Source organism: Pseudophryne corroboree, chromosome 9, assembly GCF_028390025.1.
Source record: "Pseudophryne corroboree isolate aPseCor3 chromosome 9, aPseCor3.hap2, whole genome shotgun sequence".
Taxonomy (NCBI): Eukaryota; Metazoa; Chordata; class Amphibia; order Anura; family Myobatrachidae; genus Pseudophryne; species Pseudophryne corroboree.
Window position 1 is genome coordinate 257,307,275 of NC_086452.1, and position 19,763 is coordinate 257,327,037.

Consider the following 19,763-nt stretch of genomic DNA (forward strand, 5'->3'; position numbering starts at 1 on the left):
TCACAGCTCCGTTGGAGGGAAGCTCCCTGGCTCTCCCCTGCAGTCACTACACTACAGAAAGGGTTAAAAAAGAGAGGGGGGCACTAATTACGCGCAGTATTAAAAATACAGCAGCTATAAGGGGAAAAACACTTATATAAGGTTATCCCTGTATATATATAGCGCTCTGGTGTGTGCTGGCAAACTCTTCCTCTGTCTCCCCAAAGGGCTAGTGGGGTCCTGTCCTCTATCAGAGCATTCCCTGTGTGTGTGCTGTGTGTCGGTACGTTTGTGTCGACATGTATGAGGAGAAAAATGATGTGGAGACGGAGCAGATTGCCTGTAATAGTGATGTCACCCCCTAGGGGGTCGACACCTGAGTGGATGAACTGTTGGAAGGAATTACGTGACAGTGTCAGCTCTGTATAAAAGACAGTGGTTGACATGAGACAGCCGGCTACTCAGCTTGTGCCTGTCCAGACGTCTCATAGGCCGTCAGGGGCTCTAAAGCGCCCGTTACCTCAGATGGCAGATATAGACGCCGACACGGATACTGACTCCAGTGTCGACGGTGAAGAGACAAATGTGACTTCCAGTAGGGCCACACGTTACATGATTGAGGCAATGAAAAATGTTTTACACATTTCTGATAATACGAGTACCACCAAAAAGGGGTATTATGTTCGGTGAGGAAAAACTACCTGTAGTTTTCCTGAATCTGAGAAATTAAATGAGGTGTGTGATGATGCGTGGGTTTCCCCCGATAACAACTGATCATTTCTAAAATGTTATTGGCATTATATCCTTTCCCGCAGAGGTTAGGGTGCGTTGGGAAACACCCCCTAGGGTGGATAAAGCGCTCACACGCTTGTAAGAACAAGGGCTCTACCCTCTCCTGAGATGGCCGCCCTTAAGGATCCTGCTGATAGAAAGCAGGAGGGTATCCTAAAATGTATTTACACACATACTGGTGTTATACTGCGACCAGCAATCGCCTCAGCCTGGATGTGCAGTGCTGGGTTGGCGTGGTCGGATTCCCTGACTGAAAATATTGATACCCTAGATAGGGACAGTATATTATTGCCTATAGAGCATTTAAAAGATGCATTTCTATATATGCGTGATGCACAGCGGAATATTTGCCGACTGGCATCAAGTCTAAGTGCGTTGTCCATTTCTGCCAGTAGAGGGTTATGGACACGACAGTGGTCAGGTGATGCGGATTCCAAACGGCATTTGGAAGTATTGCCTTATTAAGGGGAGGAGTTATTTGGGGTCGGTCTTTCAGACCTGGTGGCCACGGCAACAGCTGGGAAATCCACGTTTGTACCCCAGGTCGCCTCTCAACATAAGAAGACGCCGTATTATCAGGCGCAGTCTTTTCGTGGGCAAGCGGGCAAAAGGTTCCTCATTTCTGCCCCGTGACAGAGGGAGAGGAAAAAGGCTGCAGAAATCAGCCAGTTCCCAGGAACAGAAGCCCTCTCCCGCCTCTGCCAAGCCCTCAGTATGACGCTGGGGCTTTACAAGCAGAATCAGGCACGGTGGGGGCCCGTCTCAATGAATTTCAGCGCGCAGTGGGCTCACTCGCAAGTAGACCCCTGGATCCTTCAGGTGATATCTCAGGGGTACAAATTGGAATTCGAGACGTCTCCCCCTCGCCGTTTCCTAAAGTCGGCTTTACCGATGTCTCCTTCTGACAGGGAGGCAGTTTTGGAAGCCATTCACAAGCTGTATTCCCAGCAGGTGATAATCAAGGTACCCCTCCTGCAACAGGGAACGGGGTATTATTCCACACTGTTGTGGTACCGAAGCCGGACGGCTCGGTGAGACCGATTCTAAATCTAAAATCTTGAACACTTACATACGGAGGTTCAAATTCAAGATTGAGTCACTCAGAGCAGTGATTGCGAACCTGGAAGAAGGGGACTACATGATGTCTTGGGACATCAAGGATGCTTACCTTCATGTCCCAATTTACCCTTCTCACCAAGGGTACCTCAGGTTTATGGTACAGAACTGTCACTATCAGTTTCAGACGCTGCCGTATGGATGGTCCACGGCACCCCGGGTCTTTACCAAGGTAATGGCCGAAATGATGATACTCCTTCGAAGGAAGGGAATTTTAGTTATCCCTTACTTGGACGATTCCCTGATAAGGGTAAGATCCAGGGAACAGTTGGAGGTCGGTGTAGCACTATCTCAGGTAGTGTTGCGGCAGCACGATTGGATTCTCAATATTCCAAAATCGCAGCTGATTCCGACGACTCGTCGTCTGTTCCTAGGGATGATCCTGGACACAGTCCAGAAAAAAGGTGTTTCTCCCGGAGGAGAAAGTCAGGGAGTTATCCAAGCTAGTCGGGAACCTCCTATAACCGAGCCAAGTCTCAGTACATCAATGAAAGGGTTCTGGGAAAAATGGTGGCTTCCTACGAAGCAATCCCATTCGGCAGATTCCACGCAAGAACTTTCCAGTGGGACCTGCTGGACAAATGGTCCGGGTCGCATCTTCAGATGCATCAGCGGATAACCCTGTCACCAAGCACAAGGGTGTCTCTTCTGTGGTGGTTGCAGAGTGCTCATCTTCTAGAGGGCCGCAGATTCGACATTCAGGACTGGGTCCTGGTGACCACGGATGCCAGCCTGCGAGGCTGGGGAGCAGTCACACAGGGAAGGAATTTCCAGAGCTTATGGTCAAGCCTGGAGACATCACTTCACATAAATATCCTGAAGCTAAGGGCCATTTACAATGCTCTAAGCTCAGCAAGACCTCTGCTTCAAGGTCACCCGGAGTTGATCCATTCGGACAACATCACGGCAGTCACCCACGTAAACAGACAGGGTGACACAAGAAGCAGGAGGGCAATGGCAGAAGCTGCAAGGATTCTTCGCTGGGCGGAAAATCATGTGATAGCACTGTCAGCAAGTGGGGACTTCACCCAGAAGTCTTCCACATGTTTATAAAACTCGACAAGTATTGCGCCGGGTCAAGGGACCCTCCGGCAATAGCTGTAGACGCTCTGGTAACACAGTGGGTGTACCAGTCATTGTATGTGTTCCCTCCTCTGCCTCTCATACTTAAGGTACTGAGAATTATAAGATGGAGAGGAGTAAGCACTATATTTGGGCTCCGGATTGGCCAAGAAGGACTTGGTAACCGGAACTTCAAGAGATGCTCACGGAGGATCCGTGGCCTCTACCTCTAAGAAGGGACCTGCTCCAGCAAGGACCCTGTCTGTTCCAAGACTTACCGCGACTGCGTTTGACGGCATGGCGGTTGAACGCCGGATCCTGAAGGAGAAAGGCATTCCGGATGAAGTCATTCCTATCCTGATCAAAGCCAGGAAAGATATAACCGCAAAACATTATCACCGCATTTGGCGAAAATATGTTGCGTGGTGCGAGGCCAGTAAGGCCCCGACGGAGGAATTTTCAACTAGGTCGATTCCTACATTTCCTGCAAACAGGAGTGTCTATGGGCCTGAAATGGGGGTCCATTAAGGTTCAAATTTCGGCCCTGTCAATTTTCTTCCAAAAAGAACTAGCTTCAGTCCCTGAAGTTCAGACGTTTGTGAAAGGGGTACTGTATATACAGCCTTCTTTTGTGCCTCCAGTGACACCTTGGGATCTAAATGTAGTTTTTGGGTTCCAAAAGTCACATTGGTTTGAACCACTTAAATATGTGGAGTTAAAATATCTCACATGGAAAGTGGTCATGCTGTTGGCCCTGGCCTGGGCCAAATGCGTGTCAGAATTGGCGGCTTTATCCTGTAAAAGCCCTCATCTGATTTTCCATTCGGACAGGGCGGAATTGAGGACTTGTCCTCAGTTTCTCCCTAAGGTGGTTTTCAGCGTTTCACCTGAATCAACCTATTGTGGTGCCTGCGGCTACTAGGGACTTGGAGGACTCCAAGTTGCTAGACGTTGTCAGGGCCCTGGAAATATAGGTTTCCAGGACGGCTGGAGTCAGAAAATCTGACTCGTTGTTTATTCTGTATGCACCCAACAAGCTGGGTGCTCCTGCCTCTAAGCAGACTATTGCTCGTTGGATTTGTAGTACAATTCAGCTTGCACATTCTGTGGCAGGCCTGCCACAGACAAAATCTGTAAAAGCCCATTCCACAAGGAAGGTGGGCTCATCTTGGGGGGCTGCCCGAGGGGTCTCGGCTTTACAACTTTGCCGAGCAGCTACTTGGTCAGGAGCAAATACGTTTGTAAAATTCTACAAATTTGATACCCTGGCTGAGGAGGACCTGGAGTTCTCTCATTTGGTGCTGCAGAGTCATCCGCACTCTCCCGCCCGTTTGGGAGCTTTGGTATAATCCCCATGGTCCTTACGGAGTCCCCAGCATCCACTAGGACGTCAGAGAAAATAAGAATTTACTTACCGATAATTCTATTTCTCGTAGTCCGTAGTGGATGCTGGGCGCCCATCCCAAGTGCGGATTGTCTGCAATACTGGTACATAGTTATTGTTACCAAAAAAATCGGGTTATTGCTGTAGTGAGCCATCTTTTCTGGAGGCTCCTCTGTTATCATGCTGTTAACTGGGTTTAGATCACAAGTTATATGGTGTGATTGGTGTGGCTGGTATGAGTCTTACCCGGGATTCAAAATCCTTCCTTATTGTGTACGCTCGTCCGGGCACAGTATCCTAACTGAGGCTTGGAGGAGGGTCATAGGGGGAGGAGCCAGTGCACACCAGGTAGTTCTTTAGCTTTACTTTTGTGCCCAGTCTCCTGCGGAGCCGCTATTCCCCATGGTCCTTACGGAGTCCCCAGCATCCACTACGGACTACGAGAAATAGAATTATCGGTAAGTAAATTCTTATTTTTGTCTGCTGATTCTCCCCCCCCCCCCCAATGTGGTTTTAAATATGCCTTTGGCCTCATGAAAGGGGCGTGATCTTATGAAATGGTGTGGCCTCATGGTGCTGTGCTACCTTTTCCCCACTGGGCTGCGCTCTCCATTCCACACAGCATCATCCCACTTTGTGTCTCTCCATCCCACACAAGTGTCTCTCCAGCCCCAGCTCCAGAACTTTGTTAAAACAGTGCACACTTTTATCTAAAAAAATATGAAGGAATCCCTGCAGACTCCGTTCCCAACAAACATTCTTTGATGTCGTCTGGCTACCCACCACTGTCTTCTGGCTGCCCACCACCATGGCTCCTCAGCTCTTCCTGTCTCAGTGGCATTGCACAACGTTATGACCTCAAGCACGTTGTACCTAAGTGAACCAAAAAAAAACTTTATTGCATCGTCCACCACCAGTGCAATAAAGGTACAGCGGCTACAATAAAGCTACAGCCCAAAATTTCAAATTAAAATTGAGATGCTCAGCCTGCTGAGATGCCTGTAGACTTTTCAGGTGCCCCTAGGCACTTGCCTATACAGCCTATGCCTAAGACCTGACTCTGACCAGGTAAGTCATGGCTCTTTCTCCCTAGTCTAAGATGACAATGGGCTACATGTAACTTCTTCAAAACTCCCCCAGCCAAAATGACCCGTATCAGTCCTCCTAAAGCTGGCCATACACTTTAAGATTTTTCTGTCCAGTCAATCAACCAGCCAACCATCCAAATAACCAACACGTAAACCAATTCACTGGTTGGAATGTAAATCTGGTAATGGATGAGCGCTAATGACAATCAACCATTTACTCCCAAATGCCAGAAAATGGACAAAAATGGTAATTCAGAAAAGTGGGTTAAATAAAACAGTTTTAACCAATTTGCGTGAACAACCATTTTTGTCTGTTTCCCAGTGTTTGGGAGCAAATGGTCGATTGTCATTTGCTCCCAACCATCATCAGATTTTCGTTCCAACTAGCGAATTTGTTGGTTGGTTGGTTGGAGAAAATCTTAAGGTGTATGGCCTGCTTAACACTGCTTCAGAAGGAATTTAGATGGTCAGCTAAATATTAAAAGCTGCCATGTCTATAAGCCCCGAGAGGGACTTCCACTCACATAAATTTCACCAAATGTTATTTACTATTGGCTGGATTGTCCTAGCTTACACATAATTCTGAATTGCTGTATATTTTCACCCATCTTGTTGAGATCAAGTTCTTGTTGAGATTTCTCCCATTTCAGCGGATGCTGTATTACAGCTACATCCCTGTCAGGCTTATTTGTAGAATCTGTTTTTAAAGTTCAAGTGCCTTGCAAATGTCCTAAAGCTCTCATTTAAATGAGCTCTGCTGTTGTAGGAAAATAAGATGTCCTACATTATTACAGGGAGTACATATCCTTTGAATACACATAATTGATCATTTCCTCTCTGTTCATTGGTTGGATTTAGCCATACTTTTCCTTTATTCAATTTGGGACCATTTCTCAGTACAATTGTCAGTCAATCTTGTTGCTTCCTCCAAGTCTGTGGATTTTGGCACAGCACCTATAAAAATATCCATCAAAAATAAAATTAGATTTTAGTTAAAGGCTGATGTTAAAGATATTCAGTGTAAAAAGAGAAAGGGGTCTACTTACTAAGCCTTGGATGGAGATAAAGTCGCTGGAGATAAAGTACCAGCAAATAGGCTCCTAACTGCCATGTTACAGGCTATGTTTGAAAAATGACAGTTTGGAGCTGATTGGCTGGTACTTTATCTCCATCGAAGGCTTAGTAAATAGACCCCTTAGTCACAAGTTTGACAGTGGATGACATGGAAGCCATACAGCGAGAGGTTTACACAATTAGAGCCTGATTTGGGCCCTTGTATCTGGAACAAACCATTTTGCAATGCAAGGGGAGGAAATATGGTACATTTATAATTTTTTTGTGCAGGGTAAATACTGGCTGATTTTGCATGTAGCCCACAAAATGTTAGACAGTTTTATTTTTAATCTGCAATTTAGATTTAGGGCCTAATTCAGATCTGATCGCAGCAGAAAATTTGTTAGCAAATGGGCAAAACCATGTGCACTGCAGGGGAGGCAGATATAACATGTGCAGAGAGAGTTAGATTTGGGTGGGGTGTGTTCAAACTGAAATCTAAATTGCAGTGTAAAAATAAAGCAGCCAGTATTTACACTGCACAGAAACAATATAACCTAATTTTAGTTTTTTAGATCCTAAAAATCCGGTGCCTACAAACATATTTTGTCATAATACTATGTTATCATTTAATGTATACTTTATACTGTATCTGCCATTTCTTGAAGTGTATCAATATATCTAAAGAAGTGTTCAATTTAGTGACAGGAACAATAATAATCTCAGTAATATCCTCAGACTTAAGCATCATGTTCTCATTCCCTGATTATCTGTCTCTTATTGTGGTACTTGGAGACTGATTGAGGATCTGTAAATGCTCACAAATGCTTTATATACTGACTTGTTGCCCTCACAGTTCGTCATTTATAGCGTTTGGATCAGTTTATTTCTGCACCAGTACTGGCTTTTTTTGACTATTCTGTCTATTATTCTCCTGACGGCAGATTGTTTATAATTACATGGTGCCCAGTTGCCACAACCACAATTGTTTATTGACTCCTATCTCAATCCACCAACCCCGTTCCTCAATACAGTAGTTTACAGTTTTGTTCTTAGCTATCTGCCTTGATCATCTGCTTGTTTCACTTTGCTGCTAGCTGCTTGTCTGTGAATGCTGCCTCCTTTTCAAATATCTTTTGTTCTATTATTTCATATACTTCCATATTAGGTTATTCCATTCTGCTGTAGGCCTACATAGAGTTGTGGTATGCTAACATGTCTCCTACATCTGTTATATAATGCTGATTTTGTCAGTCTAAACTGCACACTAGAGAGCTCCCTTCAGAGATTATTGCTCATAGACTGACATAGAGAGCAGACCCCCTTCCCCTTTTGGCTGCCCCAGGGAAAAAAAAAACTGTTCCAGCCTCCCTCCTCTAGGACTACCTTTGCCCTCCATAGGATAACAGAAGGTCACTTGCTGCCAGTGATGTGCCTTACCAAGAACACTGTATGTCTTGTTTGGGTCCGTCTCACCGGCCTCCACCCCACCTCATCCCGCACACAGCCCACTGTATGTAGCCGACAGTAAGTGGACTCTCCCTCTTTTCTGCCTATGGATGCCCCTGGAAGCTAAAATGTTGCCTTCCCTTTGCTCTGCACTACCTCCGTCCTCCATAAGATAATAGCAGGTCACTTACTGCCAGTCACGTGTGCCTCAAGCCTACTTGGTGATGTGCTCACGTGTCATACCTTCTGACATCAGTGATGTCCATGCACTGTTCTAACTCCACACAGGCTCACCTGCTTCTGCCCACCTCATTATGCTCACAGCCAACTGAAAGTAGTCAGAAAGTGTGTGAGTATGCTACACAAAGAGAGAAAAGGAGAGATTTTGATAAAAGGGAAGAAGGGAGGAATACAATGTAGAATAGGGTTAAATGGATGAAATAGACAGGTAAGGGGCAACATAAGGAATTGTGGAAGAATAGGGGGTTACAGGAGAAATAGGGAGAATAATAGGGGAAATCACAGAAATAGGGAAAAGAATAGGAGGAACATGGGGATAAAGAGGTGGAGACAGTAGAAATTAGTAATAACAGTAGGTTGGGATGGGAAGAATTGAAGGAGATGGAGGAATAGTGGGACTGGAGGGATAGGGATGATTTAGGGGGACAAGAAGGAAACTGGGAGAAGAATAGAGGGAGACGGCAAACACGGGGAAGATTAGGAGGAGTAAGAAAGTATTTGGTGAGAGGGATGAATACGGGAAGGACGGAATGGGTGCCGCCATTAGAATGTTGGTAAAATCAGAGGCTTGTTATTATACAAATACTGGGTGCAGTCATTACAGATTTATTTTAATAGTCACCTAAAAGTCCTTCTTTAATGTCACAGTAGGTGGTTTTTTTTTTTAGTAATGGCCTTTGTGATATGGTTTCAGAGTCCTGAAAGTGAATCCATGCTCATATGTTTAATAATGGTTTTCTGTACCTCAGTTTAATGAAAGCGTACTGTCACTTTTCCTATGAAGCGTTCATGTCACTTTTCCTATTAAAATTAATTTTCCGCTTTCTTCTTTTTTAGATTGCTTCGGGAAGATTAAAGCTGTGATTACAATTTCATAATGGCGTCTATAGATCCTTATCAATATATAATAGTAAGTATATAATAGTAAGTACACTCTGATTATAGTATGCTCAGCGTGTGTGTGTGTGTGTGTATATATATATGTGTGTGTGGGGGGGGGGGGGCTGCCCCCAAGCCCCCAAGCCTTCCTCCAGACACTGTGAATAAATGATGTACGCATTCGCATGGCATCTATTCACTCAACTGTGATCGCATCCGTGGGTGGGGAAGGTACAGGGCTGGCCGTTTTAGCAGGGCACTGCTAAAAGGACAGGGTGCATTTTGCTGCTTTCCAGTTGGACAGGCTAAAATACCCTTGCGTGAACACTCTATCTATCTATCTATCTATCGATCTATCTATCTATCTATCTATCTATCTATCTATCTATCTATATATCTATCATTCCAAAGGCACAGCATACCTGATAAATAGTATCCTTAGCTGGTTGCCTGCATAAGGTGTAGATACAGAGCACAAATATAGCGGCACTCCAAGCAGATATATGGACTCTGAGCACCGTGTAGTGGTAAGGTTTCAATGCCTTTACTAAATCACAGTATTTTCATCAGGACGACCAAACATTGAACCACTCACCTTATAAAAGATATTGCACCCAGTGATCACACATTAACATTCCTGGGACACCCCATCACCATAGTAACATGCTGGAACTCAAAATCCACATGTAAATAACACCAGCTTAAGGCTCTGTTAGTATTTGACACTTAAAGGTCTTTCTATCTTGAGACATATCACATATAACACCAAAGGACATATAGAAGTTAAAACAGTAATCAAAAAATATTCAGATTCAGTTGTTCATTTAACCCCCTAGGTACCAATGTGCCCAAGCAATGAATCGCCTGGATTCACATTGCAATAATTTCAATACTAGATTGCCCCCCGCACAGTGTATCAGTAATATGGTCACTCATCTGATATTTAAGGGAGCATAACTGATGTGTTTTAAGAGCAAAATGCCTCACAACGGGTTGTTTGCTAGTACCCGTTTTGAGGGCTGCCCTGATGGCAGAGTGATGTGCTGTCATTCTGGTTTTAAAAGCAGTTTCAGTTTTCCCAATGTAGGCAAGGCCACAGGGGCAAAATATCAGGTAAATTACAAACCTTGAATTACAGGTAATATTGTGGCACCTATGGCAACCCAATTTACCATAATTTGGCTTAGAACCACTAGATTGAATACTCACAACATGTGCCTTGACCAAAATGTCTCGTATGTTTCTACCACCCTGGTATAGCAAGACATAAATCTAGTGTTTTGCAATTTCAAGTCTGATCACTTTGAATAATGGACCACAATTTTTTACTAGCCTGATTGATTTGCCCACTAACTTGGTTGTACCTATTAACCCAGGGGATAAATTGGGGTTTGTCTTTGGGTGCCTGTTGACTAAGTAGTTGTCCCTATCAAGTTTAATTACTCACTGCATGACATTGTCAAGATGTGCAGCATCATAGCCCTTATCAATAAATGTTTGTTTCATCTGATGCAGTTGAACCACTGCTAGTTGGGGATCAGATGTAATACACTTCACTCTCAAAAATTGAGCGTAAGGTAGCCCCTGAATTGATGATTTGGGATGACAACTATCATGCCTGAGCGAGTTGTTTCGATCTGTTTTCTTAGAAAACGGGGTAGTACGAACTTTTCCATAATGTAAAGAAATACATCAAGAAAATTTACTTGTGAATTACTAATAGTCAAGGTTAGATTTACCGGGCTCTCATTATTGTTATGGCAGTCAATGAGGGACACCAGCTTCTCCTGGGTGCCCCTCCAAAACAGCAGGAGATTGTCTATGTAGTGAGTATACATGATGATCCTGCCAGCAATGTTGGGGTCACCAAAGAAGATGTATTCCTCCACATTAAACATGTATATATTTGAGTATGATGGGGCCACATTCGACCCCATCACACACCCCATTAGCTGAAGGTAAAATTTACTGTTATAGAGAAAAAAGTTTTTAGTAAGTATCAACTGTAGTAGTTCAAGAATAAAATACAAACTGGGCCACTCATGTAGTGTAGTGACTGTGAAGAAATCTCTGCACCGCAGCTAATCTTTGTTGGTGGGGAATGCAAGTATATAAACTCTGTACAACCATACTGCACATCCAGATCTCCCCCTCCATGATTAGTAAAGAGTGGAGTTTTTTAAGTAGTGTAAAGGTATCCAACAAATATCTGGAAGGCGCCCTAATACAGTGCTACATAAGTGTATCCAGGAAGATTGCCACAGCCTGGCACAGTGACCCATTGGCCACAATGATGGGCAGTCAGGCGACTGTATAAGAGACTTGTGGACCTTCGGTGTCTTATATACAGGATAGGCACCACAGAATGTTCCATAATTAATGCTTGACAAAGTTTAGCTGAAATCAAGTTGGAGCTAGCTGCTCATCTAATGGACACTGAAGTTACCAATCTTGCACAGACGCCATCTAAAGCAAGATACATTCTAACTGGAGAAGAACATATGCCTCTACAAATATTGGCCAGTAACAATGGCATTGTACTCCGTCCTGCAGATAAAGGAGATGCCCTGGTTATCCAGGGTATGGTTGACTATAAGGCAGAAATTGAAAGGCAACTGCGGGGTAAAACAACATATAAGATACTTAGTTTAATTCATCTAATATTTTCAAAAATGAACTTGCACAGATTGTACTATGAGCAGCTAGCTTCAACTTTGTCAAGCATTAATTCCAGAACATCCTTTGGTGCCTATCCTCTATGCGATACAGAAGGTCCACAAGTCCCTTATACAGCCGCCTGGCTGCCCCATCATTGCAGCCAATGGCTCATTGTACCAGGCTGTGGCAATCTACCTGGATACACTTAAGCGTCACTATACAGGGATTTTTGTTTACTTACCGTAAAATCTCTTTCTCTGATTCCATCTGGGTGACGCTACGCCGTTACTTGTGGGTTAGTGGTGTGTGGTAGTGGAGTTTAGCACAGAACCTTTTAAAACTGACTCCTCCCCCCTATAACCCCTCCCATCTCCTTCCTGCCTAGCCAGCAACTCAGTTAACGTTTAGCCAAGCCAAAGGAGAGAGTACAGAAAATAACCGTTTAAACCAGACAAACATACGGGAGGGATCGCAGCATCCCCCAGGTGGAATCAGAGATTTTACAGTAAGTAAACAAAAATCCTTATTTCTCGGTCATCCATCTGGGGGGCGCTGCGCCGTTACTTGTGGAATTTCCCAAAGCAAGCTAATGAGAGGAGGGAGACTTAGACGGCATAGCCGTCTGTAAAATTTGACGCCCAATAGAGGCAGCCTCCAAACTGAAAGTATGAAAACGGTAAAACTTTGTGAAAGTATGCACGGACGACAAGGTCGCCGCTCTGCACAGCTGCTCTACAGATATACCACCGCGAACCGCCCAAGAGGCTCCAACAGCTCTAATCGAATGAGTCCGAATTGATTCAGGAACCGAGACATCCGAAGACATGTATGCCTGCCTAATGGCCAAAGTTACCCAACTAGCCACTGTGTTCTTGGAAGCCGGCCAACCTTGTTTGGGCGCATCAATTAACACCAACAACGTATCCGTACAACAGATAGATGCCGTACGAGACAAATAAATGCGTAAGGCCCTAACCACATCCAAGAGAGCCAAATGGGAGTCCTCTCCGGAAGGAGAATGAGCAAATGCTGGAAGGACAATGTCCTGATTTAGGTGGAACGCTGACAGAGCCTTCAGAAGGAAGGAAGGCTTTGTCCGCAGAACCACCCGGTCATCATGAAACACCAACAAGGGTGGTCTGCAAGAAAGAGCCGCCAACTCAGATACCCGTCTGGCGGAGGCAATGGCCAATAGAAAGACAACCTTGAGTGTTAGATACCGTAATTCTACAGATTCCAATACTTCAAACAGATTTTTGAAAAGCCGTAAGGACTAAGTTCAAATCCCAGGGAGGAACCGGAGGAACAAAAGGTGGTTGAATCCGAAGTACTCCCTGAAGGAATGTCTGAACCTCTGGAATGATAGCCAGTCTCTTTTGAAACAGAACCGACAAGGCAGAAACCTGACCTTTTAGTGAAGAAAGTCTCAGACCTTTATGCAGACCGTCCTGAAGGAAAGATAACAGACGAGGAACTCTAAACAAATCCGGTGTCAAACTGCATTTTTCACACCAAGCAGTGTAAATACACCACACCCTGTGGTAAATTCCAGAAGTCACCGGCTTTCTAGCCTGAATAATCATTTGTACAACAAGACGAGAAAATCCTTTCGCCCTTAAAATGTTGGATTCAAGATCCAAGCCATCAAAGCCAGCCGACTTAAATCTGGGTGGCGACACGGTCCTTGAAGAAGAAGATCTGGTCGCAGAGGGAGATGGAAAGGTTCCCTGACGACCATGCTGTGCAGAAGAGTGTACCACTGCTCGCGTGGCCAATCTGGAGCCACTAGAATGATTGTCAGACTTTCTCGCCGAATGCGTTGAAGTAGACGTGGAATCAGTGGAATTTGCGGAAACACATATCCCAGTTGAAACTGCCACGGGGCTGTCTGGGCATCGATTAGAATCGCTTGAGGGTCCTGAGTACGCGACCCATATTGAGAGAGCTTCTTGTTGAGATGAGACGCCATGAGATCTACGTCGGGCATTCCCCACCGAGACACTAGAGCCAGAAACACCTCCTGGTGAAGTGCCCACTCTACCGGATGAACCGTGTGACGGCTTAAGAAATCTGCTTCCCAGTACTCGACTCCTGGAATGTGAATCGAGGATATGGCCGGAACCCAACGTTCCGCCCACGTGAGAATCTGATTGACTTCTTTCATGGCGTTCCAGCTTTGAGTTCCTCCCTGCTTTTTTATGTAAGCCACTGCCGTGGCGTTGTCGGACTGAACCCGAACTGGATGACCCTGTACCATTGTTTGAATTTGAAGGAGTGCATACCGTATTGCCCTCAACTCCAAGATGTTGATCTGTAATTTTGACTCCTGACTGCTCCAGACCCCCTGAAAGTGATGAGTTTGAAACACCGCTCGCCAACCCCTGAGGCTTGCGTCCGTTGTGACCATCATCCAAGACCAAATCATGAAAGGAGCTCTCTTGGCAAATTGTGGCTGTGAAGCCACCAGTGGACCGATTGATGAGCCTGTACCGACAAGCAGATCAACTGTAATTCGAGATGAGGTCCCATCCGAGTTCTACAGCTGAGAACCTGAGTCTGAAGGGGTTGGGCATGAAATCTGGCATATGGGACTGCCTCGAAGGTTGCAACCATCTTGCCTAACACCTGCATGCATCTGAGAACCGAAACTACCGGTAAGTGTAACAGTGTTCGAATCCTGGACTGTAGATCCTGAATCTTGTCCTGAGGAAGAAACACCCTCTGGCTGTTTGTGTCGAATAAGAGTCCCAGAAATATCATTCTCTGGGAAGGAAGCAAAGACGATTTTGGAAAATGTATTATCCATCCGAATGACTGCAGAGTCTCTATCGTGAGATGCAAGTTCTGGTGGAGGATCGACTCTGACGGGACCTTGGTTAACAGATCATCCAAGTACGGAGTAATGTTGACTCCCAGACACCACAGAACTGCCCATGACCTATATGGCCCATGACCTTTGTAAACACACAAGGAGCCGTGGATAGACCTGTTACGCACACCAGTGCTAACAGGAGTATACCGGTGTATGAACAGAGAGGGAAGCGAAGCAAACGAACTCACAGACAGTATAACATAACATACACAGGAGGTGATGGAATAACTAATAAACACAAAGTGAACGGAGAAGCCCAAAGGCTCAGGAATTGGGTGTCTCCCTAGTGTCAGGAATGCTCAGATGGAATAGAGCGGACAATGAAGCGAGGTGTAGTGATTTAACATGTGGAGCACCTGAAATGATGTTGCTAAGAGCAACAGAAAAACCCCCAAAGGGTTACCAACGGGTGTGGGAATAAACTCCTTGGTCAGAGATAGAAATATAGACACAAGGAGAGTATCCACAATCCTAACCCCCACTTGCAGGGCACAGGTTCAGCTTACTGCCACTAAACTGACACCTGGACGCCCTGCACAGTGAGGGAGAATTAAGCAAGCAGGTCTGAGAGTACAGCCGCAAACCTGCTGGGTTCACAGAATAGCAAAAGAACCCCAGCAGGTCAAACAACTGACTCCAGTCTTACTGCTAGGTCCGGATTGGCAAAATGAAGTACCGAATCCCAAGGCCTATTCGCAGTAAGCAACAAGTAAATACAAAGTCACACAGTACTAGCTAACTCTCTGGAACTGACTAACAAACAAAGATTCAGCAGCATTTGCCTAGCCTGAGAGGATGGTTTATATAGCAGGTGCTGTCCACGCACCACTCAGACCTCACAGACTGTGAGCACAAAACCAGCGCCGGATTCCCTGCCGTGCACAGAGCCTGTAACCACTACACAGTAAAAACCCGGACCGGAGTATCAGCTGCGCTCAGGTTACTTCGCTAACACTTGCCTCCCGGTTGCCATGGCGACGTGGCAGCACAGAGCAGGAGATCCTAACAAGACCAAAAGGAAGAGCCTGAAACTGAAATTCCAAGGGCCGACTGCAATCTCAGAAGAGATTGATGACCCGTCCAATTAGGAACATGTAGGTATGCATCCTTTATGTCTATAGAAGCCAAATATTCCTCTGGCTTCTTGGCGGCGATAATCGGATGGATTCCATTTTGAATTTCTGGGTTGAGAGATACGGGTTCAGGTCTTTGAAATTTAAAATGGGTCAAAATGAACAGTCCGGTTTGTTTATGAGAAAAAGACTTGAGTAAAATCCCTGACCTTTCTGCTGAGTCGGAACCGGAAGAATTACTCCATTGCGTAAGAGAGTGGCTGTTGCATGAAGAAGACCTTGACGTCTGGAGGGATTGTTTGGGAGAGGAGTGACGAACACACGATATGGGACTGGTTCTTCGAGATCCAACATATATCCTCTGGATATGACCCCCGTCACCCACCGATCTGGTTTCGACAGGAGCCACACCTCCTTGAACTGTAGTAACCGAGCTCCAACCATCATTGATCCCTCCAAAGATCTCGAAGCGTCATGCAGTAGGCTTGTCGGTAGATTTACTGGCTGGTCTACGAGTCGCCTGTGTTCCTCTACCTCTGAATGCCCCTCTTCGTGGAAATCTGGAGAAAGCACAAAAGGAATGGAACCTACCTCTGCCCTTCGTACGAAAAGATTGAAACTTCGTGGGTTTCGGTTTCTGAGGAGCAACTGGGAGAAAAGGGCTCTTGCCTCCAGTATTATCTGAAATAATTTTCGTTAATTCTGACCCAAAAAGAAACTCCCCTTCAAAGGGTACAGCCGTCAAGGTCTGTTTTGAATCAGAATCAGCATTCCGAACCCGAAGCCAAAGAGACCTTCTTGCTGTCACGGTCAAGGCAGAAACACGGGACTGTAGCGCAGCCGAGTCTAACAAGGCCTCACCTACATAAGAGCCTCCGAGATCTGTTCTGCTAATTGAATGGCTTCTGACAGATCGTCAGATTGCATTCCAGACACTACCTGTGCTAGCCAGTCATTCACGGCCTTAAGGACCCAAGCGCCAGCGAGAATTGGGCGTAGAGAAATACCTGATAAAGTAAACATAGATTTAAGTATTGCTTTTATCTTCCTATCTGTAGGCTCTTTCAAAGTCACAGACTGTACAGAGGGAATAACCGTAGCTTTCGCTAATTGTGAAACAGGAGCGTCTACCTTTGGTGCTGTTTCCCAAAAGTTTGTGTCCTCCACTGTAAAAGGATACCGAAATCTCAATTTCTTAGGGGCCTGGAAACGAGAATCCGGTTTAAGCCAAGGCTCCTTTAAAATATCCGCAAAGTTTGAGTAAGAAGGAAAGACAGTAACCTGTCTTTTGAAGAAAGCAGAAGAAGTCTCCACCACTGCCGTATCCTGAATATTAAGAGTCTGACGGATGGCTTCTATCAGCAATCTAACACCTAAGCTAGTAGATAGCTCCTCATCTTCCCAATCTGAAACCTCGTCCCACTCTGGGTCTACTTCACCCTCCTCCAATGGAGGATGTCATAGAACCCAACTCCTCCCCCGGAAAAGTTATAGGAGGTAACGGTTGCGGCTGTTTCGTAGCAGTAGAGCTGCTGGCAGAGTTTACAAATTTGTTAAAAGATTGAGTTAAATCAGCAATACACCTGCCCATATTCTGAGCCCACAGAGGCTCCACCGGAGTTTGACTGGAGTCAGCCCCCGATCTGGACTGACGTAAATCTGAAATGGCATCCACCATGTTCTTGGCCCATGGAGGCATAGACTGATCTGTGGAACCTCCCTGCTGGTCCGCTACTGACGTACCAGAGCATGAAGTACAGAGGGTACCCGCGTCCGCGCTACCCCTGGCCAGCTTTGACCCACACTGTGAACAGGCAAGATAAACAGCCGAGGCTGTTTTCCCCTTTGTAGATTTGTCTGGCTTATTGGCCATACATATATATATATATATATATATATATATATATATATATATATATATATTTTTTTTTAGTAGTAATAGTCAGGTGCTCTACAAATGTACTATAAACAGCCTCCGGATAATAGTGATATACCTAGCAGTGAACCCACAATTAAGAGTGACACTAAAAAGATGTCTGTTACCTCTCACTAGAACTAGAGAAATAACACGGTGCCACACATACACTTGCTGTTATCTGATCCCCCAACTGAATAAACAGAGTGAGAAGTGCTGCTGCTATTCCTCTAAACAGAGTGAGGCTGCTACTGCTATTCCTCCGTGTCTGAGAGTGCGTGTGCTGCACAGCGTCTCCCTTACTGAAGCTGCAGAAGATGGCGGCCGGAGCTCACTATAGGGGCTGGGAGGAAGCTCGCGCGGGCAGAGCAGGGCGGGAAGTCCGTCCCTTCTTGCTTAACGTCACCGCCGCGGCTGCCCTCAGTAGAAGTGCTGCAGCCAGAAGTCTGCGGCTCCCGCGCGCCGCTACACACAGCGGCTCTGTGGGCAGAGGTAAATGTGTATGGCGGCCCCCGGGGAGTATCTCACTACTCTCCCGGTCCACCTGAATGCTCAGCTAAACGGTAGCAATAACAAAGAAACCCTCGCTACCTAGCGCCACAGCTCATCTCCGGAGAGAGGCCGGGGGGGCGGGGAAAAGGGGTGGAAGCTGACTCATGGAAAGCACACAGCACAGAATATGCATAGAAATAGGAGGAACAGCCCAATACTGTCGGGGACGGATTGTGACTGTCCTGTACCTCATCACTGCCGGCATCCTGTTCAAGTAGAGAGACAGGGAGAGAGCCCAAGTGACCGAAGTGTGGTGGCCCTCCAGTGGCAGAGTAGAGTGGGAATACTAAAAAAGGGGATAATAGAAGCGCTCATGACACCATAACATTGTAATACCCTGAAATTTTTTTCTAACCAAAGGAGTTAATAGGCAATTTGAAATATATTTATTTAAAAAAGAAAAAATCAATAAATAACACTTTCTTTAAAAATTGCTCATATATAAAACACTAAGCGCTATCCCTATTTTCACTGAAAAAGCCACAATATATAAGTATAAGAAATTCACATGAATGCAATTTATAATAATCAAATAACCAATTAAGGCTGTAAAGTTGACTGAATGACTGATGACAGTCCAAATGTACCGGGCTGGTTGCAACAATCATGGATCACTGTGGCAAAATGCTTATAAGCTGCTGTGAAATAATGTTTCCAGTTATAATGAACACAGTTACTTTGTATATGAAAGTTGCTGATGGCAAGTGAGCAGGCTCTAATATAGGATGTTAACCGTTATGAGAGAACCTTAGTGTTCAAAGAGCCGGTGTGCAAACAACAGTTAAAGTGGTTATTTACCTCTCCAAAGGGACTGGTAAACCCAAGTGTCCTCGGGTAAGTCCACCGTGTGCCCAATTTAATGTGATGCTGGAGAGTGTGGCTTGTGTGCCAGCTAAGTGGCCACAAGGATCCCGCTGCTGAAGGTCTCCTCACTTTCCCTGGGCGTGCACTGCCTGCTGCAGAATCAAAGGGAGAGAGGCAGGTGTGTGGTTAGCCAGCTAGGTACAGCCGCGAGGGTCCCACTATGTATGGGTCTCCTCCTGCTCTCCCTGGACGTGCGTCGTCCGCTGATGATCAGAGGGAGAGAGGCTGGAAATGAATGGCCGGCTTGTTACAGCCGCACGCATCCCGTTATGAGTGCGTCTCCTTTCTTAGGACGTGTATCGCCCGCTGCTGTATCAGACGGAAAGGGGCAATTGTGGATGCGTCCAAAGATGTGTGATCAGTCCAGTGAATAAAGGGGAGGAGTCCTGACGCATTTTGTCACGCAACATGTAACTTTTGACCTTTGAAAAAGTCATACACCCAGCGTTCGCCCAGACACTCCCCCGTTTCTTCAGACACTCCCGCGTTTTTTCGCACACGCCCATAAAACGGCCAGTTTCCGCCCAGAAACACCCACTTCCTGTCAATCACAGTACGATCACCTGAACGATGAAAAATGCTCGTTATGTCGTGAGTAAAATACCTAACTTTTGTGTAAAATAACTAAGCGCATGCGCTCTGCGAACCTTGCGCATGCGCAGTAAGCGACTAATCGCAATATAGCTAAAATCGGCAACGAGTGAACAACTCGGAATGACCACCATAGTGTTTTATATATGAGCAATTTTTAAAGAAAGTGTTATTTATTAATTTTTTTCTTTTTTAA

General features: G+C 45.5%; 1 protein-coding gene and 1 long non-coding RNA gene across 3 annotated transcripts in view; one reads left to right on the plus strand and one right to left on the minus strand.

Moving 5' to 3' along the window:
* PLA2G4A (phospholipase A2 group IVA) overlaps positions 1-19,763 on the plus strand; it is a 772,031-nt gene that overhangs the window by 113,856 nt on the left and 638,412 nt on the right. For both annotated transcript variants that reach the window (XM_063940241.1, XM_063940242.1), the window contains exon 2: positions 9,001-9,073. In XM_063940241.1, the coding sequence (XP_063796311.1) occupies positions 9,041-9,073 (33 nt within the window). In that variant the 5' untranslated portion in view covers positions 9,001-9,040. The remainder of the gene's footprint in view (positions 1-9,000; positions 9,074-19,763) is intronic.
* Positions 5,804-19,763, minus strand: part of LOC134957967 (uncharacterized) — a 254,116-nt gene continuing 240,156 nt past the window's right edge. The window contains exon 3 of the long non-coding RNA XR_010186817.1: positions 5,804-6,375. This is a non-coding gene — a long non-coding RNA (uncharacterized LOC134957967). The remainder of the gene's footprint in view (positions 6,376-19,763) is intronic.